Raw genomic sequence first — 25,416 nt, forward strand, 5'->3', positions numbered from 1 at the left:
ACGGTTGAGTGTAGCACCTAGGGCAGGGCCTGGCATAGAGCAGGCACTCAGTACCGTGTTTCCCGGAAGATAAAACGTAATCGAAAAAAAAAAGCCCTAGCATGAATTTTCAGGATGACATCCCCTCAACATAAGTCCTAACGCCTCTTTTGGAGCAAACCTTAATATAAGACCTGGTTTTATTTTCGGGGAAACAAGGTAAGTGTTTGGTGGACAAAAGAGTGAATGAGAGCAGGACTCCTCCTGTGGACCTGGGGATTAGACTATTGACAGGAATCCAGGTGGGAGAAATTAAGCAGTTATTGAAAGCCAACTATATACCAGGGCAGAGTCCAGTTTTTGAGAGTCAACGGGTAACTCAGACGTTGGGGTTGCCGGGTACAGGTACAGGACTCGTCTCGTCCAGGAGAGGGCGCTTTAAGAGAAACACATGCTAATAATGCAAATTAAATGCAAATGAGCCACAACAGGGCCCTGAGGGGTCTTTTTTCTGGTCAGGCGCGCTGTGGACAGCCCAGGTGTCGCAGCGTTTGGCGGTTCAAGATGGCGCTGCCGCCCTCGCGGAGGACTTGGAAGTGGCGCCGGCGAGGCTCCCAGATGCCTCAGGCAGGACAGTCTGCACCCTCCACCATTCTTCTCGCGGTTGCCTGTCCCGGCCCATGGGCTCGCGACCCGCTTCGGTCCCTCGAGAACATGCGTTTCTGATCAGGCGTGCTGCGGACAGCCTCTCCCGGGGTTCTTTGCGAAGGCGTCCGGGGGGCCTCCGGGGACCTCTGAGCAAGATGGCGGCGGCGGGGTCCGTGAGGCGCGGGCGGCGGCGACCGAGGCGCCAGTGAGGGGCCCGGGGGCCCGGGCAGCTCCGGGCCTGGGCCTCGCTGCGGGACGCACCATGCTACGTTCCACTGGCTTCTTCCGGGCCATCGACTGCCCCTATTGGTCTGGGGCGCCCGGGGGTCCTTGCCGGCGGCCCTACTGCCACTTCCGGCACCGCGGGGCCCGGGGCCCGGGCGCACCCGGCGGCGGCGGAGCGGCACTCCCCGCAGCAGGTAATGCCCGCCCGCTTGCCTTCCCCGGGCTCGGCTCCTGGCCCGGGCCTCGACTCCACCGCCGGGGTTTCGCCGGCCCCCCGGTCCTGTCCCAGCCCCCTTCCCCACATGCTCGCGGGCAACGTCCCCCAGCCGGGGACGGGACCACCCACCTCGGGGCCCGGTGCAAGTCTCAGAACCTCCGTTTCCACGAGTGTAAAATGTAAACAAGAGAACATGCCCTCCTAGAGCTGTTGCGAGGGTGGAGTGAGATAACGCAAGCCAGCCGCGGGTGACACGGGTTACCCTTTCTGCCCTTATTCGCGCCCGAGCTCCTGGGGAGGTGAAACCGTTCCTGCTGCTTCCCCGGACCCCAAGTCCTTGCGGCAGCTCTTGTTCATTTCCGCGCTATTTTCCCGTCTGCGCCTTACTTAGGAGTCCCTACTGTGGCAAGCTGAATATCGGACGTGACCGCACAGGGTGTAAGTTAAACCCACTTGACAGGGATGGGAGAGAGATAGGCTTCCGAGGAATGCCCTGCTTTGGGTTGAGCAGAGAACGTGAATGGATCGCACATCACATTATCGTGGTGATTGTCAATGTCACAGCAGAGTTTGGTGAGAGCTGCGAGGGATCGGGCAGGGCTTCTTGTAGGAGGTGTGAGATCTGAGCTGAGACAGTGAGAACGGGGCAAGGAGGGCATGACAAGGAAAGGCTTGGAGGGAGGATTAAGTCTGGCGCCATTCCTTCCCAGGGAAGTTCAGGCTCCCACTGGTGGTCTCCGTCTTTCAGGACCGGCTCTCCCTTTCCATCAGACCCAGATATCATTCTGTCTCAGTTTCAGATAACCTCTCTTTCTCCATAAAAAACGATTCTCATTTTAGAAACTTTGCACCTAAAAAGAGGAGCACCCTTGCTAGAATTAGATAATGGGCCTATTTTCCCATTTCGCCGGGGGGAAAAAAAACAAGGTAGAATGTTCTCAGGTTTACCTTATAAATTTGCTTAGACCTTGGGCACCTGCAGCCAGCTGCAGCTGGTGGGAATCAAGCAGTCTGTCTGGGTCCACACCTGTGCAGGGTCGGGCATTCGGAGCTGCTAGCATAGATGGTAACTTATCCCCAGCTTTGGTGGGGGCTGGGAAGTTAGCGGAGAACAGAGTGCATGTGGGAGGTGGTGACACCCAGCTCATGGGGTTTGCTTTTATCCTGTTAAAAGCCCTGTGTCTTGACTCCGTTTATTTACTTACTGGCGTTGTATGCAGTGTTCTGCAGAGCTTGGCTAGAGCGTGGCTTCCGGGTTCCTCACTACTGGGACAAACAGGGCAGGAACACTTTCTTTACCACTGACATTCTGACTTGCCTCCCAGTCTGTTCCCAACTCTGTAGCATTGATTTCTCCTCTCGCGTCTTCCGTGCCAAGTCAGTCTTCTCATTTCTTTCTGCATCACAAATGGCCAGTTCATTTCCCAAAGGATCATTTTTGGAAGCTCATTTGGTGATGCAGTGCTGTCTGCCTGACTTTCCCATGGGGAAAAAATGCAACCGACTACCCCTTACCCCGCTACTTCTGCAATTTCCTTTTGTAGGTGAGAATGAGCAGACCTCTTCCCATCTGGGGGGCATGGCAGGAAGGCCTCTGATCCAGGCTTGTGATAGAAGACCTGCTAGAACACCACCTCCCCCTGCAATGGGGCAGTCAAATCGCAGCTCAGCCTCTTTCTTGCTGTGGGTCCTCTCTGACCCTCTCTTTCCTCCTCTGTGGCATGCTCATGTAACCGCTCTCTGAGGATGCCAGGGGAGAGTGTGTGTCTAGACCTCCCCCTTCCTTTCGGCTCCCCCTGCTCCAGATTTTTTAAAGCCCAGTTTCCTATCTGGCTTGAAGAGGCTATAACAATCCAGGTTTCAGCCAATCCACTTGTGACCAGATGTGCATGGCCCAGACAGAGGCTCTGGCAGGGTTGGTCTGGGCCCCATTTTATTTTCAAGCAGCTGACAGGGTTGCCAAGGTCCTGGGTGGGAGCCGCCTGCAGATGGAATGCCAGGGTCCCTATGTGGCCCAGCACCTCCAGCCTTGGGCCAGTGGCTGCCTGAGCCTTTCAGCAGTCAGAGGCCCATGAGGGGGCTGGGCAAGGATCCTGTTCCTTCTAGCCCTTCCGATCCAGCCCGGCACTCCCCTTCCCCCCTACCCCCCCGCCCTGTGTGCCTCCACACTGGGTGTAGTAGAGCCCGACTATGATAGCACTTGCTCTGGTAAAACTCTCTGTGTTTCCTTCTAATAATGGTAGGGATGATTGTCCCCACCTTACAAATGAGGAAACAGGCCCACTAGCCTGTGTGTGCATGGCTGGTAAGTGGGGGACATGGGGTTGAATCCAGGCGGTCAGGCCTTGCCCTGCTCATCAATTGCGGGTCCCCCACACATTGGGGCACCCTTTGTGTGTTGGGCTCAGCGCTCTGCCCTGGGGCTGGCAGGTAGCAGTGAGACCTGGGAAAGCCAGAATCACAGGACTTGAGCTCTGAAACCTGAGGACAGACCTGAGGGAAGGCCTGGCTCACAAGGGAAGACAGGGGGCCCCAGCTGGGTAACCATGTCAGTGGCAGCAGCAGCTCCCTGGGAAACCCTCTCCCCCGGCTTCACAGTCTCCCAGTGGCCCTTTGTGGTCTGGCATCTTGAGAGCATCCCCTGCTTCCCCAGGGAAGGGAGGATGGAGCAAGAGACACAAGTGCCTCCCAGCAGAAGGTCAGTATTTTATTGTTCCACGAGCTGCCTTGGAACAGAAGCGTGCAGCTGCTGCAACAGGCAGGCCCCTGGCCTCACTGCCCCTCAGCCGCTTCCCTGGGGCTGCTGGTGGTGGATTTCATGTGGGCGACTTCTCACCGCCCTCTTAGAGTATCTTCAGAGACAGGACAAAATGTGCTTTCCTGGAAAGTGAACTGCTGTGGTGGGCTCTCCCTTCCAAGGGAAGAGCTGATGCTGAGAAGCCCAGTAGAGAGCAGTATTGCCTTTGTGTCTGGAGGCCTGGCCAGGGTGAGAGGACAGCAGAGTGTTGCCAGCTGGCGGTCACTGTGGCCTTGGGCTGGGCAGTGGCACCTCCCACCTTGTATAGGGTGAGGCTGGTCGTGGGCTGTTTCTTTTCTTGTTGAGGCCACTTTTTAAGCGTCACTTCCTTGCCCCTCCCAGGAAGCTGTGTGATCAGGTGTGGCTCTAGGGAGCTGGGGTCACCAGTCTTAGGGGATTGAAGCTTGGGACCTCCCAGAGGAGGAGCCTTCCCTGCTGCCGGCACCTGGTGGGTGGTTGGTTCTATTATTTTGTTCTGGGTTTTTCTGTAAAGGTGGGATTAGCTTACAGGTGCTGGGGCTTGTCGAAGCAGTCGTTTTTTTGTCAATGTGGGCAGCGCTGGGTTTACCTCTCATACAGGCTATCACTGGTGGAAAAACCTGGGTTTCTGTTTGCGGTTCAGCCCTGCACAGACCTCCATTCAAAACACTGTTTTTCAGGACTCAGACTAATGTCCGTTTTTAAAACATTGGAGAATACTGGAAAGGCAAAAGAAACGTGTTTTGTACATGGCCTGAGTCCCACGTATGCCATCTTGCTTTGCTTCCTCCCAGCCTTAAAAACAAAAAGCTTCGTGTGTTTTCACCAAAGTTGTGATCCTGCTACGCTGATTAAGTTGGATTCTGTTTTCCAGTGAGGAAAGGCCATCGCTAGTCTGGTTCCCACCCCTGGCAGCTCCTCCGGACAGCCTGGGAGCTTTAAAACCTGCCTTCTCGCCCAGAGCCAGGCTTGGGTATTTGAGGATTCTTTGCTTAGTGGCGATCAGTAGAGCAATGGGTCTCACTCTGGGCCCAGGCTTCAGTGGGCGGCCTCAGCCTGGGCGCAGGCTCATTGGACATGGGAGGTGAGGGGGAGGGATGCACGGAAGGGCCTGGGGAGGTGGCTGCTCTCGGAGGGATGTGGGCGTGTCATGCAGAGTGTGCACGTTAGCTGTGCAGCACCTTCTCACCTGGACGAGTCTGCCCCGCCTCCAGGGGACACTGGGCCATGTCTGTGCATGTCACAACTGGGGGTACTCCTGGTATTGAGTGAGTGGGGAGCCAGGGAGGCTGCTCAACCCCCACAGTGCCTGGGACGGCCCCTTCCGCTACACACAGGTTTATCCCGTCCCGAATGTCAGCGGTGCCGACGTGATGAGCGTCCCAGCACTGGCCTGTTGTGTGTTTGGGAATAGGATAGGCAGGCTGGCTGAGGCCCACAGAGAAGAGACAGACCCTGCAAAGCACTGCTTCCCCCAGCTCCTTAGGCCCAGAGGCAGAGACACAGGAGCCCAAGCAACCATATTAGCCAGCTGTGAGGGCTCAGGGGACCCCTGTGGGGGGGCTTGGATGTGGCACCCCAAGTCCTTTCAGGGCTCCAGAGAAGAGGTGGGGTGCCCAGCAGGCTTTCAGCTCCTATGATGGAGTGGAGCCCCAAGTGAAGACTTTTTGGCTTTTCTTTCTATTGTGCCAAGAGCCTCGCTTGGGAGGAGGTGGCCCAGCCTCCAGCTCGTCAGTATTAATCAGCCTCAGTTATCTCTTCTGCAAAATCGGCCTCAACAAACAGTGCTGCCCCCTCCATCTGAGACGCTGTGTTGCAGAAATGCTTCCTGCTTTGCTGTCGTCCATCCCCCACGCCATCGGAATCCCCTTTACAAAATAATTTCCAGCAGATGGCTTGTAAGCTGAGCGGTGAGGACTGCCCAGGAGTTGGGTTTGTTGTTTTTTGAGCTGTCCGCTTGTGGCAGGTAGACTCTGGCTGGTGTGATCTGATTCATAAGAGAGAAGGAAGTGGAAAGTGTGGAAGGAGCACAGGTTAGGGCCGGTCAGGGCACACTCGGCCTGACTTACCGTGGAGGCGTGTCCTGGCCACCGTCCTTTGTGATGGCTGGGTCCTCAGGAGTCCTGTGGTGGTCAGCCTGCGCCGTTTGAGGAAGCAGGCATGTGTGCTGGCAGCTTGGGGGCACTGGGTTCTCTGGAGACAGCTGGGTGGCAGGCAGGATTGAAGGCCAAGGGGCGTTGCGGGGTAAGCACCCTTCTGCCTGCTGCTTTAGTTTGCTGGAGGGGAGCAGGACAAGAAGAAAAAGGGTCCCGAATCTGGGTTCTTTGGCAGGGGAACTGGCCATTCCACAAGCGTTGTTGGTACACCCCGGCCTCCATGTCGTCTATAAAATCAGGAGCCCACCCTGGCTCCCTCCAAGGGCTCTTCTGGGTGTGTTTATTCAGTACCTAACAGGCAGGGTGGCCCTGGAAACAAAGGACGGGTGTCTAACATTAGAGACACGGGCTGGGGTCCATGAGAGGGCAGTTGGCTTGTTAGTCTGTGTGTCCTCCAGCAAGCGTTACTGAGCTGGGCTTGGAAGGATGAGTAGGAGTTTTACCTGGTGGCTAGAAGCAGGTTGGGAGGCCAGCAGCAATTCCTTTCCAGGATCCTGGGTAGGGAGAGCAGTGAAAGGCCAGGAATGTTCTTGTTCTTGCTCTGGTTTGGAGGGGCGGAGGAGGGGGAAGGAGAGGCTGCCCCTGACATTACTGCCATTCCCAGCGGGACTGGCACGTGTCCCCATTGTCACACGGACTTGTTACTTGTCCTTCTCTAGCACAGGCCCCGAGAGTGCTGCCGCGGTCCAGCTAGTCCGCCCCAAAGACGGGGAGATGGGGGACTCAGAGCCAGTTAACTTTCTCGTGTGGCTGCTGAGCTGTGTGTCCTGCAGGGACTCTCTTCTGCTCACCACAGAGGCCTGTGTCCGCGGGAGTGGAGGTGCTCCAGGCATTGGGGGCCCGTGGCTCTCGGTCGGTATTTCTTCATTCGTTTCTTCATTCACCCATTCACCGCACAGACCTTTGCAGACATTTGCACTAGCCAGCTGAGGTACAGAGAGGAGCCCGGGGTCAGCGTGTTGAGCTGCTAGACGGGAGGAGAAGGAGTAGGCAGGGCCTGGAAGGTGACGGGAGTGTCACGAGGGCCGTGGACCGCATTCAGTCCAGGCACGTCCTGGTGGCGCTTGTCCCTGTATGTCCTAGAGGTGAGATCCATCCCTGCCCAGTTGACGGTCACACATCATAGTCACTTGTCCGGAGAGACCACTGTCTCCTCCTCTGGCAGTGGCCTAGAGGGCCCTCACAGAGCAGGGGCGTGGGCACTGTTTCTGGAGCCAGCTGTCCATCACTCTCTCCCTGGCACCTGCCTGAGGAGTCAAATAATAAAAGCCACTGTGCTCACGTGTGACCCCGGTGTGTGGACTCTTTCTTCGGGGATGCAACCGGCTCCCCCTCACTGTGGCCCCCTGTCCCGGGAACGCCGTGAGAGCAGCAGCCTTCCATCCCCCTTGGCCGGAACCATACCCCCCACCTGACTTCACTTGGAACGTCAGAAGGTGCTCCGAGTTGCTAGGCCTCTGGGCTGGGGGTGTCTCGGGGGAACCTGCACAGTGGAGGAAGTGATCTTAGAAACACCCACTGGAAACCCACGTGTTTGGGGAGTTGGCAGTGCACCAGGGACGCAAAGAGTGGGAGCATTGTTTTGAAGCTTTCTTCAGTGGGCCCACGGAAGCGATTCACGTTGTCGCCGGCTGTGAGGATGGAGAGGTGCCAAGGAGGACAGGCTTCAGCCCGGCCCTGGAGCTCTGTCCCTGCGCGTTATACCATCCTGTGTGTTTCTGTGGATTTTGAAGCATAGCCTGCCATTATGATCCTGGCTGCTTGGCCCCAGAGAGAAGGGTGGTCCCACAGTCTGTGACGACCTGCACCAGGGTAGCTCTGGGGGCGTGGCGGGAACAGGCTTGATGGTGGCCCGAGGTCTGGCCGGGGGTCCTCTTGTCCTTCCCCTGGAGCTGGCTGCGTGGTGCCACCTGAGCTGAGGCCCTGGCCTTCTGGGGTGGCGGCTATAGAGCTGAGGGAAAGCCCTGGGGCTACGAGGGGAGGCTTTCGAGGGTCTGAGTCTCGAGCCAATGTCGCAGGCTCTCCAGTGACGTCACCCACCCTACAGGCAGGGGTGGACCCTGCTCCTGTAGGCTCAGCCCAGCCTCAGCGGTGGCTTGTCTCAGATGGCCCCCATGTACAACTGGGAGTACGTTCCTGGGGTCTGCCCTGTTCCCTCCGGGGCGTCAGCTGCCCTGGGTAGTGTGGGGCTCTCGGTTAGATGAGTAGCCAGGTGCCTTTACCCCTGGGCTTCAGGCTTCTGGCCTGTCTGATGGGGCACCCCGATGTCCAAACTGGGGTGGGGGGAGGCCACCAGGAGCAGAGAAGCTGGGCCAGGATGGAAGGTGTAGCAGCCGGCCCCTTTGAGGACCTGCGGGGCTACTCTGCCCTCCATTGGGGATAGCCTTCGGGGGCACTGTCTGCTAGATCCCACTTCTCAGAAAAGCCCAAAGTGTGGGGTGCTCTAACCTGAGCCCTCGGCCTGCCACTCTGCATTCCTGCTGAGCTGGGATGGCCGGTGACCCAAGGCCTGTTACAACCACTTTGGGCTTAGAGAATGTCTCAGTCTCCTGGCTCCACCTTAAGGGCTCTGCCACCCAGGGTGGGTCTAGTCTCTCTGCCATGACTAGCCCTTGTGTCCCTGCTTATCTCCTGTTTGGCAGGGACTGTGTCTCCTCCTGGTGTTCTGCCACCCCACTGGGGGCGGGGGGGCCAGCAGGCTGTGACCGCCACCTGGCTTGGTGGAGGAATCTCTGCTGACGTCTTATCAGCCAAGAAGCTGGGGGCGGGACTCCTGTGCAGTCCTGGGCTTATCTTCAGACCTTGGGCAGACTGAGGAGAGGAGGGGTGGGTGAGGAAGGCCTTCAGAAGCCAGAGACAGTTAGGTCGCATCCTGCCTGAGTGGCGGCGTCATGCTCCATGTCTTGTCATTGATTCCACGTTCAACAGTTAGGGAAGGGGGCAGGCGTTCTCTGAAGTGGAGGGTGTGTGGGAGCAGACGCTAGGCCCGGAGGGGTTGGAGGTGGCTGCCAGGACCTGTTGAAGGCCTCGCGCATGTCTTGTTTGTGATTCAGCCTGGTGGGGGTTGGGGCTCTGTAGTGCCCGCCCGTACCGGTTTCCCACCCAGGGTCCCCCAGCCCAGGAAGCTGGGAGAAGCAGGCCTGGTCTCCACTGTGCTGGACGTATGTCCCAGATGCTGCTGATCAGAGTCCCTGGGGCGAGGTCACTGGGGGAGCCACCTGTGTCCTTGCAACCAGGCCAGGTCCTGGTGGGTGTGTGGTGCTGGGTGCACAGTGCTGGCACAGATGGCCAGGGGAAGGTGGTCCGTAGGGGCTGTCTTTCCCCCAACCCGGCGAGGGGCCTCCCCAGGGGACATCCCTCAAGTGACCTCCAGGTATCTCTGGAGCTGGGTAGCAGCCGGCCCCTCACTTGCCCTGGAGTGGGGGGCAGGAACCAGGCCCAGGGATCTGACTTCTCCTAAGAATGTAAGTCCCGCAGCCGGGCCTTTTGAGGGCTGTTCTAGTCATTCCCAGATCTCCCTTTTCCCAAAAAACCAGCTTAATTAATCTTGTTTACCAGAGGCATGCTTACTTGGTGCGAACCCCCAAAGGAGCACGTTTACTTTCACCCAAATTAATCCCAGTAATTGGAGGACATCTTCCAAGGTGCTTGATGGCCCTTCCCAACCTCAAGGGCACCCATATCTCGAGGGCCACCGGACAGTTGCCTTCTGACACCTCTACCAGTGGGAGGGCAGGGCCCCCAGGACCCCAGGCAGCTTGCAGACATTGTCTTGGCAGCTTCTCCAGCTCCGATGATCCCTGAGCGCAGGGGGCTAGATGGCATGAACCAGTACCTTCTGTGCTTATGTCCCCCCCTCCCCTGTCAGGTAACCTTGGGGGGCTGGGTGCCATCTGCTTCAGGGACTGAGCTCTGGGCCTGTTCGCTCACCTCTAAGCCTCAGGCTGCAGCAAAGCCTCCTGTAGCTGTAACCTCGAAACTCGCAGACCTGTCTAGAGATCCTCGGGCTGGTGAGGGAGCCTCAGGTACCAGTGAGGAAACCGAGGCCCTAGAGGGGCGGGGTCAGGACCTTGACTCAGGCCTGCTTGGGGTGGTTTCTTTTGTTTTGGGGAAGGCAGCTTCCACCTGGGTGCTCTGGCCAGGAGCCATGCCCCTTCAGAGTGAGCGGCTCAGACCCCCAGCGTACAAGTGAGTTCCTGGGCTGCCTGGAGGCTGGTGGTGGTACAGCTGGCGTAATGGCCCTGAGGAAACAAACATGCCAGTACAAGCTCCCAGTGACAAGGCCGGAGCTCAGCCTCTGCTCCCCCAGGCAGCCTCGGGCCTTTTCAGGGCACAGTGCCGCCTCTTCCAAAGCACAAGCTCCTTGGGGAAACCCTTTCCTTTCAAATCTGAAATCCCTAGAACTCTGCACTCTGACCTCCTGACCTTGAAAAGGGCTGAGGCCTCTGGGTTGATTTGCATGTGACCTGTGGCCCTTTTTGGGCTGTGCCTGGGTCCTGACCCCCCATCCATTGATCCTGATCAGCCCCAACTACCTGCCCTGTGGGAGGGCCTTCACACTAGGTGGGCCTTTGCTTCCATCCCCTGCTGGGAGGGGCGCGAGAAACCTTGGCCCCCGCCACGGAGGTGCAGGAGTAGGGTAGACTGGAGGCTCCCCCCACACACCAGTGGACATGCCCAGTAGGTGACGCCAGCTCATGGCTGGTGGCCGAGGCTCCACTCTGCTGGCAGCCAGGACTTCCAGGGGATGAGGAGAGGGCATCGGCCTCCTATCTGCTCACACACTGGGTGCCAGGCTGGGGATGGGTCTGCCATTGGGGCCCTGTGACCCATCCTGGGTCAGGGTGGCCTGGGAGGGCAGTCTTGATCCTGTTGGGGTCTCTAGCCTTCCCTCAGGACTCACGTCACCTTGCCCCTCACCAGGGTAGAGGGACTGTGAGTCCTGACACCAGGTCCACGAGCCCTACATCCGTAGCTCTGACATGGGGGGCATGAAGTGACTGCTCCCAGTGTGAATGCCCCAACCAGGACAGCCCCTGACCCCTGTCCTGCTGCTGGCACGGGGTCCTGTGGCGTTTTACCTACCGTCTCCCATGCGCAGGCCTGGCGTGTCCTTCGTGGTCTGAAGCATAGATACATGCTTCCCTTCTCCTTTCCAAATAGAATTTCAAAAATACAAATGCCACGCCTACAATGACCCTGTCTCTCCCTGGCCACCCCCCACACACCCCCACCCCCGGCGGCCCGGGCCCAGCCACTGCCCTCTGCAAGGCTGCCACCTGCGGGCTTCTCCCTAAATGAGTTCCCTGGGACTGCTGTGTTTGCACCAAGTCGCCACACACTGGAGGCCCCATTCCACACTAGGTGTTGTCCAGGTGTAAGCAAGACTGGCTCCTGGGGCTCCTGGGAGAATCACTGTCATTCTCTACCTGCAGGGACCAACTAACTCTATTGGCCTTTTCTTCAGAGATCCTGCAGGATTGCGTCTGATAGAATTTCTAGTGATGAGAACTCTTTAAATTCTGGAGTATTTATGGTAGATTGGTATATTTGAATATGGAATGTCACTCGTGTCTCAGAGTGTCACTATTTGCTCACGTTTTATTGAGAATATCTGCACCTCTGCTCATAAGTGAGTCTCCTCGACATTCTTGCTGACCCTGGTGCCACTGGGGCTGTGCTGACCTCTAGAACGTGCCCTAGAACCAGGAGTAGGGAGGGTAGACTGCAGGGGACAGACAATCATCACACGAATTATGTGTCCCCCTACCATGGGGGCGGTGGTGGGGCCCTACAGATTGATGCACGCATTTATGAGTATTTCTAACTATTGGATGTTCTTTGAACATACCCTACCTTTTCCTTTTGTCACACCCATGGGATTGTACCATAGATTGCCTTCTGCCTCTTGTTTTCCATTAAAAGTGTGTGGGTATCTTTCTACTCCGTGCTACTTAGCGGTGGACACTTAAGCGGTGTCCGTTTTCTCGCTGGTACAGGCACAGCCCGGCGGACTTGCCTGAGGGCAGCGTGTGGGACAGCCCTGCACACATCAGACCCTGCTGGGTGGGCTGTCTGCTCCCCTCCCAGCTGCAGCCCTGAACTCTGGGGAGCTCTACACACACTCCCGTCCCACCCCATCAAGTGTCTCTGTGCCTGAGGGTCAAGCCCCCCGCACCGCGCCATCCTCCCAGCCCCCCCAAACCCCAGCTGTAGGAAGCAGCGTGCTGTGTCTTCAGTGTGGGCCTGTGTAGTAGGAATCCCACTGCCTTCTCACCCCACTCATGGTCCTGTCTGTCCTCTCTACCCTTCCAGTGTTTGTCCCAGGGGCCAACGCCAGTTACTGGAGCTTGTGGCCGTCTCTTAAGGCCAGGGTTCTGCACATCCTCGCCTCTGTGGGCTGCAGACTATGTGAAGGGGTGCTCTGGAATCTTTGCTATGTGGGCAGGGCCTTGGTGGGGGTGTGCTGGAGGCCTGGCCCCCGCTAGGTTCTGGAAGGCCAGTTCTCTGGGTTAAGACAGTGGTTGCCTCTTCACAGGCCTGCTCACCACTGTTTCCTCCTTCCTATTCTAGGGCTTGGTTATGACCCGTACAACCCGGAGCTGCCCAAGCCCCCCGTGCAGAGGGAGAATGGCGCCCTGGGCAGAGGGGATGAGCCCCGCTCGGACATCCTGGAGCTGGAGCTGGTCAACCAGGCCATTGAGGCCGTGCGCTCCGAGGTGGAGATGGAGCAGAAGCGCTACCAGGAGCTCCTGGAGACAGCGCGTGAGCACATCTCGGCGGAGGTCCCGGCCCTGGCGCCCCACGGCCCCACTGCCAGCCTGGATGAGGACACCTTCCCTTTGTCCTTTGATTACAACCCTGGCGGCGGCGACCTATTAAGCCCCGATGCCAGCTACCAGCCCACACCGCTGGCTGCCCCGGCCGAGCCAGGCAGTAAGTACTCGCTGGCCTCTCTGGATCAGGCCCAGGGTCACGGGGGAGGGGGCAGCGGAGCCCTGGAGTACGTCCCCAAGGCCGTGAGCCAGCCCCGGCGGTATAGCCGCCCTATTTCCAGCGGCAAATACGTTGTGGACGACTCCAAGCCATCCACAGACCTGGAGTACGACCCACTATCCAACTTCTCCGCCCGGCTGCTCAGCAGGGCCAGTTCCAAGGACGACCGGGCCCCCAAGCGGTCACGGGGCTCCCGCGGCAACAGCGAGCCCTACACGCCCGCCCTCAAGAAGCCCTGCGACCCTTTTGGTGGCTGTGATGCCAGGTTCTCTGATTCAGATGACGATCCTGCCACAGCTCCAGGGGCCAGGCCTACCACTGCCAGCCCCGTCAGGGCTCAGGCAGGCACTGAGAGCAAGGGCCCTGGGAAGCTGGACTCCAGGGAGGGCCAGGAGGCCGAGGAGGGCGGCCTGCGGGAGACCAAGGAAATGGCTGTGCAGTACGATGTGGGGGACCTCGGGCAGCCTCCCAGGGGCCCTGTTGGCGTGTCCCTTGCCAAGTCTGACGCACCAGCCAGGGCCTCGCAAGAGCACAGCGGCTCCAAGGAAGGAAAGCCCAAGAAGAAGAAAAGTGGGGTGCTGCTGGCCTCTGGCCCCAAGGACAGTGTCCGGAAGGCAGACAGGGGTAAGGACAAACAGCATGGGAGGCCGCGTGTGGACAAGAGGGGCTCACAGGCCAGCAGCCCCCGGCGCAGGGCAGAGCTTCCCCAGGGGACCAAGAAAAAGCCATCTCTGGCCACCATGGTGGCCAGCTCAGGGAAAGGCCGGCCTGACCGGCTGGGGCCAAGCCCCACACATGGGGACATCCCCCAGCTGCCGAACAGGACGGGCAGGAAGACCCCCCCAGGGAAGCTGGCAGAGCGCAAGACCCGCTCACTGGACGAGGGTGCCTCCAAGGCCACCCGTAAGCTGCAGGCCAGGGCCCTAAGCCACGCAGAGCTCTTTGGGGATGAGAGTGAGGACGAGGACGCAGGGTCCAGGACACCCGGGCTGCGGCCCTTGGCGCCTCCCAGCTTCAGCTCCAGCTCAGCCTCTGACGACTCTGACTCCAACCTGGGCCTGTCGGCCACGCGGGGGCCCCATAAGCGCCTCAGGGCCTCCCCGCCGCCCTCAGCCTCGGCTGGTCGGGCTGCTCAGGCCTCCCCCTCCTCCCCCTCCTCCTCCTCCTCCTCCTCCTCCTCCTCCTCCTCCTCCTCCTCCGTGGGGGCGGGCGCAGACGTGGACTACTCAGCCCTGGAGAGAGAGGTTGACTTTGACTCAGACCCCATGGAGGAGTGCCTGCGCATTTTCAACGAGTCCACCTGTGTCAAGACGGAGGACAGGGGCCGGCTGGCGCGGCAGGTGAGGTTCGTTGCTCGGGCACAGGCGGCCGGGCTGCCGGAGCTCTGGCCCAGTTTCCCTGTGACGAGTGTCAGCGCTGACATGGAGCTAGCCTCTTAACGCATCCAAAATTCAGGAACCCTTGGCGGCCGACTGCTGCCCCCCTGCACCCTGTCCAGGAAGACGATGCTGGCTTAAGGCCCACCTGCCGGGTTCCGGGCCACCTGGCGGGGTTTCTGGGGCAGCGTCCAGGAGCGGCAGGCAGTGGGGTATCGGGCAGCCCCCCAACCCCTCTTCCCCCTCCCCTAGCCCTTCTCCCCTTTCTTCCAGCCCCTCAGTCCCTCTCCCTTCAGCCCATATCCCATTTTCTCTGTACCCCAACCCCTCCTCTCTCTTTTCATCCCGTTCCCTCTCCCCACACCCTACCCCATTCCCCCAGCCCTTCTCCCCTCTTTCTTCTTCCATTACCCTTTACTCCCCTCTACCCATCTCCCCCTTCCCTGGCCCCTCCTCTCCCCTCTTTCTCCTACTCATTCCAGCTCATCTTCCCTCCCTCCCAAATCTGTGCCAGCCCATTGGGGTCTTGATTCCACTGTCTCCATATTGGCCACCAGAGGGAGCCTGGTTTCAACAGCAGGATGTCCCCATGCCAGAACCTCAGAAACCTGCATCTTCTGTGGGGGGGGGAGGGGTGTCACAGGGTCCGTGATCCCTTAGCGCCTCCCAGTTCATGGCCTTTCAAGGTGTTGCCTGTGATTTTTCTCCCCTTCATTCCTACATTTTTGAGCCCTGCCCTGGGCAGGGTGGGTGGGCAGGTGGGCAGGCAAGGGAGGGGAACAGAAGGCAGGTGGTCCAGGAAGGGCTGGGGCACAAGGCCTGGGAGGTGTGCTCAGGACCCCGGCTGGCCTGGGCGGCCTGAGCTGGGGTGCACTGAGTCTGTTTCCTCCCGTAAGGCTGGGCTGGGAGCACCTCCTAGGGTGGAGGTGAAGACCTCCATCTCGTGGCCTCTCGAGCTGCTCTTCCCACCCCTTCCCTCTTGGCCTGGGAGTCACGCTGTGTCAGTGTGGGTGGTGAGGCCAGGAGAGGGAGCCTTGCTGAGGGATGCACGTGTGTTCCAGCCCCCCAAGGAAGAGAAGGCCGAGGACAGGGAGCAGTCGGGCCTGACCACTCTGTTCCCTGGGCAAAAGAGGAGAGTCTCTCATCTGTCCAAGCATGGCAAGGGGGTAAGTGCCCACACTGCAGTCAGAGACCCCCATCTGTGGAACCAGAGCCGTGGCTTCCTTCGGCAGACGCGGGTCCAGCACTCCCTGTGTCCTGGCAGAGAAGTGCTTGGGGTCCACGTCCACTCCAGTCCGAGTTATGCTCTGTGCTGGGGGGAGCGGGGCCCAGAGCAGGGAGAGTGAGATGTGGGAGCCCAGTCCCTGTCTCGCTCCAAGCTGTGCTGTGTGATCTTAGGCAAGTGGCCAGACCTCTCTGAACCTCGGCTTCTTCCCCTGTGGCCCCAAGACAGATTGTCAGCTAGCACAGAGAGGGCTGGGTGGAGGGTAAGCCCCAAGCTGTGTAACCAGAAGCTCCCATTGATTCAGTCCCAAAGGAGAGTTGGAATTCTGGAAGGCAGTCCAGAGAAGATTAGATCAAGTGGGATTGGATCAGCGTGCCAATCTAATGGGGGGCAGGGATTCCCACCTGCCCAGTGCCTATATCAGGGCTGAGGGCATGGCCTGGGCTCTCAGAAGCCAGAGGCTGAGAGAGTGATGACATGAGTTTGAGCTGGTTCCTGCCGGGGCATCTGGAAGCTCCTAAGGCAGAGCTGGGGCGTCCTGCCCAGCCCCAACCCTGGAGCCCCTGCTGCCTAGCCCATGGTCCTACCACCAGCCTGCTGCCCCTGGCAGCCTTCTCTGGGTGCCTCCGATGTACAGCTGGGCCCCGGAATCTCTCCTCACCCAGCTGGAGCCTGTGAGGAAAGGCCCGGGAACCCCCGCCCGACCCCCCACCGCCCAGGAGGTGTGCTACCGGCGGGCTCAGCAGGCACAGAGGGAGTCGGCCAACTGGCTCCAGGCTGCCCCGCGGCCGGCTGAGAAGCCATCCTCTGTCCACATCTCAGCCCCGGGTGAGAAGAGGAGGATAGCCCACGTCCCCAACCCCCGCCTGGCTGCAGGTGAGTCCCAGTGCGGGTCCACGGTGGCAGGCTCCCACTGCGTTGGTGGTGGTGGCCTTGGGCGGGGCCTGGCTGGGTCTCCGTGTGCTTGTCTGTAAAATGGTATCGTCTCCCAGACTGTTAGCAGGAGGCTGGAGCAAGCCTGGCGCAGTGCCCAGCAGCCCTGGGCTTCTCTGGGCTTTGGTGTTGGCAGGAGGGGGCTGGCTGTGGAGAGTCTGAGGGGTGTGTGTCTGCCAGACCCAAGCTCCTTCTGCACTGGACTTCCGCCTCCCTCTAAGGCCCTGACCCAGAGGTCTCCCTGTGGCCCTCCCCCTCTGTCCCTGCCTGGTCTTTGTGTCCCTGCCTCCCCCAGGTGCCTGGCAGGGGTTGGTCTGAGTGTGGGTGCTGGGCTCCAGACAGCAGTGCTGGGGACGGGGAGTCGCCCGGGGGTGGCCCAGGCCCTGATTGAATTGAAGCTGATCTGGGGGAGGGCTTGCAGCTGGACTGGCTGCTCGTCCTGCTCTGAGGGGCACTTTTTCCCCTGTGGGCCTTGTCAGAAAGTTTGGCTGCACATTCTGTGGGTGTGTCTCTACGTGGTGGTGCCCGGAGCTGAGGAAATATGCCAGGTGGGCTGCTGGAGGCACCTGGAGACCTATTCAGATGCAGGCTTGGCCTCCGCAGCACAAGGCTCGGCCCCACTCTGGGATGTTTTTGCTGCTGGTTCAGAGATCCCCTCTAGTATCCAGCTGGACGGGGAGGGGGAAGGAGGGGGGGGCGGGTGGGCTCCATGTGGTGGTCCTGCAAATACAGATGTACAACCCTCCCCTGGTTTTCCTTCCCTGGCGTCTCCAAACTCTGATCCCTCCCACCCTCCCTCCCCAGAGTGCCTGAGTTAGAAGTTGACAGTGACCGGCATGGTTGCGGGTTTGTAGCAGTGGTTTAGCCCAGGGAGATGGCCCTGAGCTGTGTGTACTGGAGATGGGTCTCGTCCCATAAGCCTGCCCCACTGCATTGGCCATCGGTAGTCGCCGCTGCAGGACCCGAATTCCTAGCTGCTGCCCAGCTCTCTTGAGCCCAGCCGGCTGTCTGGAGTTTCTGGGTCCCATCCGGTGCTGCACACTTGAACTGCAGGAAAGTCTGTGTCTGTGTGAGCGTAAAAGCTGTCCTTTCATCACTGAAAAGCACACATTCTCCCTGGTCGGCATCTTCCTTCCCGCGTGGCGTGTAACGCCAACACTGGTATAGGACTCCGAGGGGCCGCGGACCTGGCCCTCCCTCCGCTCTGTACTTTGGTCTCCTCGTCTGCTCCTCTCCCTTCAGGAGGGCCAAGCCCAGGCTCAGAGCTGGTCAGACCTGCTGCACACACACTTGGGGGTACACCTTCCCCAGCCTCCCCACCCCCACCCCCGCCTTGAGCCCTCCTCCCTGGGAGGAGACTGTCTCACTTGTGACGTCATCAAAGGGAGAGGCAGAACACAGAGGCCGGCTGGTCACAATGAGCGGCCGGTCCCAGAACCTCTGGTCCTCAGCCCAGGAGCCAGGGCCTTTCCTTCCTCAGACGTCAATGCCTCGGAGTCGGGGCCAGAACATGTGGCAGAGGCTCCCCATGCCCCCCGACACTCGCCGGACCACCCCGCCGGCCTCCACAGCCTCATTTTTGTGTCCCCGCTCTCGATGGACTTGCCCCAAAGCACATAGAGCCTAATGTCCTTCCACAGCCTGCGCCCCCGCCCCCGGCCCTTCCCCCTGTGCTCTGAGATGCACCTCCTGCTGACTCTGAATGGCCGTGGCCACCTGGTGCTCTGCAGCTCGGTGATGGGCGCGCTGTCCTCTTGCGCTCATGGTCCCTGTCCCCCGCCAGCCCCCACAGGTGCCAAGAGGACCCTCCCGGCCAGCAGCAGCCAGCCTCCCAATGGCCTCGAGCCAGGCAGCCAGCCCTTGAAGACACGCACGCTGTCGGGCATGGCATCCAAGACCACCAGCACCACCACCCCCAAGCGTGTGGCGCACAGCCCTTCTTTACAGGTAATTGCTTTGCCCTCGCGATGCCCGGCGTGCAGGCTTGCTTTCCCCTCTTCCCGCCCCTTTGTTGTTGCTTTATTTCACAGCCTTTTTAGAGCAATTTTAATCTATAGAAATACTGAGCGGAGACAGAGAACAGTTGCCATGTGCCTTCCCTCTGCCCTCAGTTTCCCCTCTTGTCAACACTGCTGTGGTCCTGCCAGCCCAGGGCCACCCCTGGAGTCATGGAGGCCCAGTTTCCAGCAGGCTTCACCCTGTGTGGGGCACATGCCGGGGGTTCCAAGAAGTACGTCAGAGACCAGGCAGGGGCTGCCACCCTCTACTGTTTCTGTGTCTCCTCCAGAGTCTAAAGAAGCCCATTATCCCAAAAGAGTTCGGGGGCAAAGTCCCCACTGTCATCCGCCAACGATATCTCAACCTGTTTATTGAGGAGTGTCTCAAGTTCTGCTCCTCCAACCAGGAAGCCATAGAGAAGGTGTGTGACCTTGGGAGGTGGCAGCTGGGCTGGGGGGTGCAGCCCCGTCCCTGACTGCAGGGCTGAGTGGAGTGTCCCCCCAGGCGCTGAACGAGGAGAAGGCAGCGTATGACCGCAGCCCGAGCAAGAACATCTATCTGAACGTGGCCGTGAACACCCTCAAGAAGCTGCGGGGCCTGGCGCCCAGCGCCGTGCCAGGTCTCAACAGTAAGTCGGTGGGCAGGAGTGGCCTAGGTGTTGCGTCTAGAAGATTCAGGCCCACACCGCCAGCAGAGGGTGGCTACGAGCCTCCTGGTGAGATTCTGAGACAAGAGGCCGCTGTCAGGCTCTGTCTTAGCGGCAGTTGGCCCGAGCCTTCAGAACAGCCTCTTCTCACTCGTAAGCACCCTCCTCCTCCTCCTCCTCCAGCCCGGGTCTCTCCATCGAGGGCCGCCTGCCGCTAATGGGGCAGCCTCTTCAAAGCGTGAGGCTCGCCTGCCTGCTCTGTGCATTAACCCGGGAAGGCATTCACGGTGCCTCTCCAGGGCGCATTAAGCCATCAGCCATCAGCGGGCGCTTCCCTGTTCTGCTCTCGGCCCGCCCCCCTCCCCTCCTGAGAGAGACGGCCATTAGATCTGGTGTTAAATTATTTCCCTTGCCCTACACAAGGGCAAAAACCCCCACCTAGGGAGAGATGGAGGGGAGACTGAGGTGTTTCCAGGCAGCCCAAGGCCTGCTGGTCCTGGATTAAGGTGAGGGCAGGGTGACTGCCCCAGGGTCACACGAGGTCGGGCCCTGTCCTGGGAACAGGGCGCTGAGGAGGTGGGGGAGCACTCGGGAGGGGCGCGGGAGTCTGAGCCGACTTTACCCTTTCCCTCACCGCCTTCCAGAAACCGGTGGCCGGAGGGTTGTGTCCCATGAGGTGGTGCTGGGCGGCAAGTTGGCCGCCAAGACCAGCTTCTCAATCAGCCGCGCGAGCAGCCCCCGGGTGGAGGATCTGAAAGGTGAGCCTGGCTCTGGAGAGCAGCCCAGCTGCCTGGGACACAGCAGGACCGGGTGCCCCCCACCCCCACCCCGGCCTCATCAGGGGCCGACCGCGTCTACTGCTTGTCTGTCCACAGGAGCCGCCCTGTACGGCCGCCTCAAGGAGTACTTGCTGACCGAGGAGCAGCTCAAGGAGAACGGCTACCCGTTCCTGCACCCCGAGCGACCGGGCGGTGCTGTCATCTTCACCACCGAGGACAAGCCCCCCAAGGACTGTGAGTCACCCCCCGCCACCTGTGCTCCACAGAGGGTGCGACGGGGTGGGTGTGGACGGAGGGCATGGCGCCTCACCCTCCTGTCCACTGTCCCCACCCCACAGCCTCTTGTAGGGTCTGCTGCCGCTGTGGCACCGAGTACCTCGTGTCCCCCTCGGGCCGCTGTGTGCGAGATGAGGAGTGTTATTATCACTGGGGACGGCTACGCCGAAACCGAGGTGAGACCCCAGCAGGCCCCCTCCCCTCTGCCTCCCCCACCCCTTTTACATTTTCTTTCCCTTTGTTGTACGTTGTGACAAAAGTAACATAAAGACCTTCCTGTTACGCGTTCAGATGGAGATAAAAGAAAGGCCTCCCACAGCCCGGTGCCCCCGCCTGCCCGCCCTTCCTCTGTGCATAAGTGCTTGTAGAAATGCATGGGTGTTCGGGAACAAAGGGTTTGTCCTGTCCTGCAGCTGCTGGTTTCACTTAGTGGCTCACATGGCCCGATTCCTACCCTCATGGACTCATGGGTCTCCCGGAGCGCCCGTGGCTGCCTGCAGAACCACCTCTGGGGGGCACGTGGAGGGTTCCCTGGGTACAGCATTCCCACAGGCAGGCCCCCGTGGGACCCATACCTGCACGTGTCCTCACTGCCAACCTGGGGAAGGGCTTGTGCAGGGTCGGGGGGCTGCGCCTATTCCAAATCTTCCCCTGTAGGGCCTAGTGCTCCCCCCAACAGAAAGGGGGCTGGAATCCCTGGCCTCCCCGGGGCTACCCTTCAACCCAGGGGTGGGGTCCACGCTGCTGGGAAGCCCCTGCCAGCCCAGGCAAATCGGGTGTCAGCAACTACCTGCAGGAGGCGTGGGGACAGCTACTGACCACTGTTTCCCTTTCAGCGGCTGGTGGCTGGGAGACTCAGTACATGTGCTGCTCAGCTGCCATCGGCTCTGTGGGCTGCCAGGTTGCCAAGGTATGTCCCCTATGCCCTGCTCTATGGATACTTCCTCATCCTGGGAAGCCCTTTCCCTTTCCTAGCTGGAGCTGGTACCCCTGAGCTGTCTGCTTCCTGTCCTTTGATTTATCTGCCTTGGAAAGGGGAGTTTGGTCCATGAAAACCCCCAGCACAGGCCTGGCCCCGTGAGCCCGGCCTTATTGGCTTTTCCTGAGGCCTCCTGCTTGCCTTGCCCTCCAAACCTGCCACCTTCACCTTCCTTCTCCTCACCCTTAGCAACACGTGCAGGATGGACGCAAGGAAAACTTGGAAGGGTTTGTGAAGACCTTTGATAAAGAGCTTCCAGAAGATGCTCACCCCGGAATCTACGCCCTTGACTGTGAAATGGTGAGTCAGCTGGCTGCAACCATGGGAACTTGCTGAGAACTCGTGGCCTCTGCAGGTTGCAGGGGTCTTCTGCTCCGTGGGGCTATCCTGGCTCCCCTTCCTGAGGCTTTGGGCCAGTGCAGGTTTTAGTATAAAGAGTGGACGAAGAGCCGTGAACAGCAGCCAGGTCTTCGCCTCTGTGTGGGATGTGCTGTCTGTCGCTCTGAGCTTTGCCAGCATCTGGTCACAACGGGCTTTTGTCCTGTCACCAAGCAGATACTGTCACCTGACTCCCAGCACACACCACACGCTCTTGACAGAGCTGGCTTTACTCAGGCCCCCCTGCACCGGGCAGCTTTGCGGGCCCCGTGAGTGCAGCGCGGGCTTTGGGGAAGGGAACCCCGTTCATCCCCACTCTGACCCCCAGAGATGCTGGCCCCAGGACAGAGACCTTCAGGACAACATCTGCCGCAGGCTCAGGGTCCAGGGGCAGCCTTGTTGTCAGCACGGGGCTGGGGTGTCCAGTGTGTGGGGCCATGTCGGGGCGTGTCTGAGCTGTGTCCTCTCGCCCGCAGTCCTACACCACGTACGGCCTGGAGCTGACGCGTGTCACCGTGGTGGACAGCGATATGCAGGTGGTTTACGACACCTTTGTCAAGCCGGACAATGAGGTGGTGGACTACAACACGAGGTACGGCTAGGCCCTCAGGACCTGAGGTCCCGGGTCGGGGCCCGATCCCGGCCAGGCTCCCAGGACCCGAGGTCCCGGGTCGGGGCCCGATCCCGGCCTGGCTCCCAGGACCCGAGGTCCCAGGTCAGGGCTCCCGGCCTGGCCCCCAGGACCTGAGGTCCCAGGTCGGGGCCCAATCCCAGCCTGGCCCCCAGGACCTGAGGTCCCGGGTCGGGGCTCCCGGTGCCCTTCCAGGCCCCTAAGGTCCCTGCCGTCCTTCCCCAGGTTTTCGGGGGTGACCGAGGCTGACCTCGCTGACACGAGCATCTCACTCCGGGACGTCCAGGCTGTCCTGCTGAGCTTGTTCAGCGCCGACACCATCCTCATCGGACACAGCCTGGAGAGCGACCTTCTGGCCTTGAAGGTAACCCAGTCCTCAGAGGCCTGGTGGGGCTGTGGGGACAATGAACGGGCAGGAATCCCGGGCTCCTTTGCAGCCCAGCTGTCCTGAGGCCCTGGTGCGCTGGCTGTTTCCACAGGTCATCCACAGCACCGTCGTGGACACGTCTGTGCTCTTCCCACACCGCCTGGGCCTCCCCTACAAGCGCTCCCTGCGGAATCTCATGGCTGACTACCTCAGACAGATCATCCAGGACAACGGTGAGTGGTGGGCCAGGCTGCGCTGGCCCAGAGCCTGGGCTGGCCCACCCTGACCCTCTGCCCACTCCACAGTGGACGGCCACAGCTCCAGTGAGGACGCCAGCGCCTGCATGCACCTGGTGATCTGGAAGGTCCGAGAAGACGCCAAGACCAAGCGGTGACTGCCGCCCACCCGCCTCCTGCCTCCCGCTGTCCCGGCCCGTCCTCTAGTCCCAGGCCTCTTCCAAAACAGTGCAATAAATCTCAGAGCTAACCCTGTCCACGTGGCCAAGACACAGAGGCCTCGAGCATGGCAGGAGCCCATGGCACCAGAGACAGCGCCCTTGAGGCCCCTCGTGCCCCCCTGCCTCTCTGCCCTACACCTCTGTCTTCTGGAGACTGCTGCTGACCCGACGACAAGCCGAGGCCGGGACCACCCGCCTGGCACACGAGCTGGGCCCTGCTGTGTCCCAGGCACTGAAACCACCTGCTCCTCGCTGCTCACCTGCCAGGGTGTCAGGTGGGCCAGGTGGGCTTGTCGCAAGCTTGTTTAGACAGGGGTTAGCTTTCTTTTTTTGTATTGTTATTTTTATTACTTTTAATTTAAACCTGATGACTTGCGCAGTTGTCTTCCCCGACCCGGAGGAGCAAGACCCTGGTGCTGCCTTCCCTCCTGGGGGATGGGGTCGAGGGGGCGGGAGCAGTCACCCAGCGCCTTGACAGCTACCAGGACCCAACAGTCCAGCCCAGCCTGGGCCTGGGTGGGTGGGAACTGGCCTCCTCCAGCCCACCCAGACACGACCTCTGGGAACCGAGCCAGCCCCTCCCCCAGCCCACAGGGCCTCAGCCTTTGGACACTTCCCACTAGAGCCCCAGCCTCCCCTGGGGGCTGTCTGTCAAGGCCCACAGCCCCGCCCCCCAGTACCCTGACCCCCTCTCCTCTACCCCAGGCAGGGACAATAAATGTTTATATGGATTTTACCTCGGTCTGGTGGTGGTCTTGGAGCCTGGTGTGGCTGCACACCCTCTGTGGAGGTCACTGTCCCCATGACCAGGACCTGCCCCAATGGGGGAGCAGGAATAAAACCTTGCTCACCTGCAGGAAAGCCAGCGCAGCACCCAGGCCACCCCCCTGCCCAGTGTTCCCAAGCAGACCCAGAGCTCTGGGCAGCCTGGATTGCGGCCTGTCACGCTTCCTGCCCCTTGGGATGCTGTGATGGTGGAGCCAGCAGCGAAATCCTGTGAGTGGGCTTGCTCGTCTGACAATCTACCACGGAAAGGGCCGGGCAGACCAAGCCCACAATCACCTGCCGCTCCCCGAAAATGTGTGTGTGCCCAGTGCCCTGAACCCAGCCCATTCGTGCATTGTTCTGCTCGTGGAGGTGGGAAGGCAAGGGTTGTTCAGGTCACAGCTTTTAATGTACTTAAAGTGAAACCAGAAAAAGCCTCATGGGGCCGGTGATGCTGGGGGCCTTAGGGCTGGATGCCGGAGCACAAAGGTGCTAGGAGGAAGGCTGCCTGGAGGAGGCCGCTGCCACCCTCCTGGGGTTTTGCTAAGGACCAACAGGGCAGGATCCCAGACTGAGGACATGGCAGCCCCTCCCCGAGGGGCTTCCTGGGCGAGGGCTGCATCAGTTTCCTCTCTGGGTCCTGGGGGCCCTGAGGGGGTTGCGGCTTGTTCTAATCAGGTCCCACCACTGTCATATCCCTCTGTGGCTCTTGGAACCAGTTCACTTTCTCCTGCCTCTTCGGTAAACGAGTTGTTTTCTAAATATGTGCCTGTGGCTTCACAGAAACCCTGAGTCTGTGTTGTGTTTGCACTCCCTCCTCGGGGCACAATAAGAGAGGGAAGGCTGTGGGCAGCTGGGGGAGGAGCTCCCCAGCTCAGAAGTTATGCGTGTTTTCAGCTTGCCAAACCTGCTGCCTCTTGGAGACCAAAAACCATTTCTTGCCACTTGGGAAGCTCCTGTCCCCTCTGTTGCTACCCCAGGGAGAAAATTGGGTCCCCTGACCCACTCTGCACAGCTGTACCCAGCAAGGTCTCTTCTAAAGGCTATTAGGACAGTTTGCTCAAGCCCCATCCCTAGGATCTTTTCATTAACCGTTGAGTAGGATAAACGTGTTGAGTGAATGAAGGAAAGGAGAGGTTTACTGGTACCTCCAGGGGCCAAGCAGAATGTGCAGACCTTCCAAAGAAATTTGAGTAGGAGGTTGCTGCTGTGATGGGGGCGGTGGGATCCTGTGCGCAATCAGCACCCCGCCCACTCATTCATTTAACATCCGCTCGTAGGTGATGCCCTGCCTCAGAAATCCCAGCCCCACGGGACACTAGGCACAGGCACAGGCACAGAGTCAGACACAGGCACTCCCATCTGCTGGGTCAGGGCTGGGCCACAGGGAGGGATCCCGAGCCTTCCTAATTTCTGGACTTCAGGGGGTCCTAAAAGTGAAAATATGAAAAACACAGCTCAATCATCTCCCCTCTGTCCCGTTTGCCCCTCCCCCTGAGCCCTCACTATCAGGGGGACCCTAACTTTAATAGCCCCTTCTACACACACTCCCACCCTGGCTCTAGCTCCCCAATCTCTGGTCGCAGTTTGTCCCAGCCTCACCGCTGTC

At 60.0% G+C, this 25,416-nt stretch overlaps 1 protein-coding gene across 1 annotated transcript; it reads left to right on the forward strand.

Moving 5' to 3' along the window:
- The first annotated feature begins 530 nt into the window (after positions 1–530).
- REXO1 (RNA exonuclease 1 homolog) lies at positions 531–23,778 on the forward strand. Its single transcript, XM_033134356.1, has 16 exons — positions 531–1,046; positions 12,575–14,337; positions 15,435–15,539; positions 16,264–16,474; positions 18,315–18,478; positions 18,819–18,950; positions 19,034–19,157; positions 19,820–19,933; positions 20,051–20,188; positions 20,293–20,406; positions 21,067–21,140; positions 21,399–21,509; positions 22,064–22,179; positions 22,444–22,582; positions 22,698–22,818; positions 22,891–23,778. The coding sequence occupies exons 1-16, from the start codon at positions 890–892 to the stop codon at positions 22,977–22,979; spliced, it is 3,672 nt and encodes a 1,223-aa protein (XP_032990247.1). The 5' UTR covers positions 531–889; the 3' UTR covers positions 22,980–23,778.
- The last annotated feature ends 1,638 nt before the right edge of the window (positions 23,779–25,416 follow it).

Source organism: Rhinolophus ferrumequinum, chromosome 18, assembly GCF_004115265.2.
Source record: "Rhinolophus ferrumequinum isolate MPI-CBG mRhiFer1 chromosome 18, mRhiFer1_v1.p, whole genome shotgun sequence".
Classification (NCBI taxonomy): Eukaryota; Metazoa; Chordata; class Mammalia; order Chiroptera; family Rhinolophidae; genus Rhinolophus; species Rhinolophus ferrumequinum.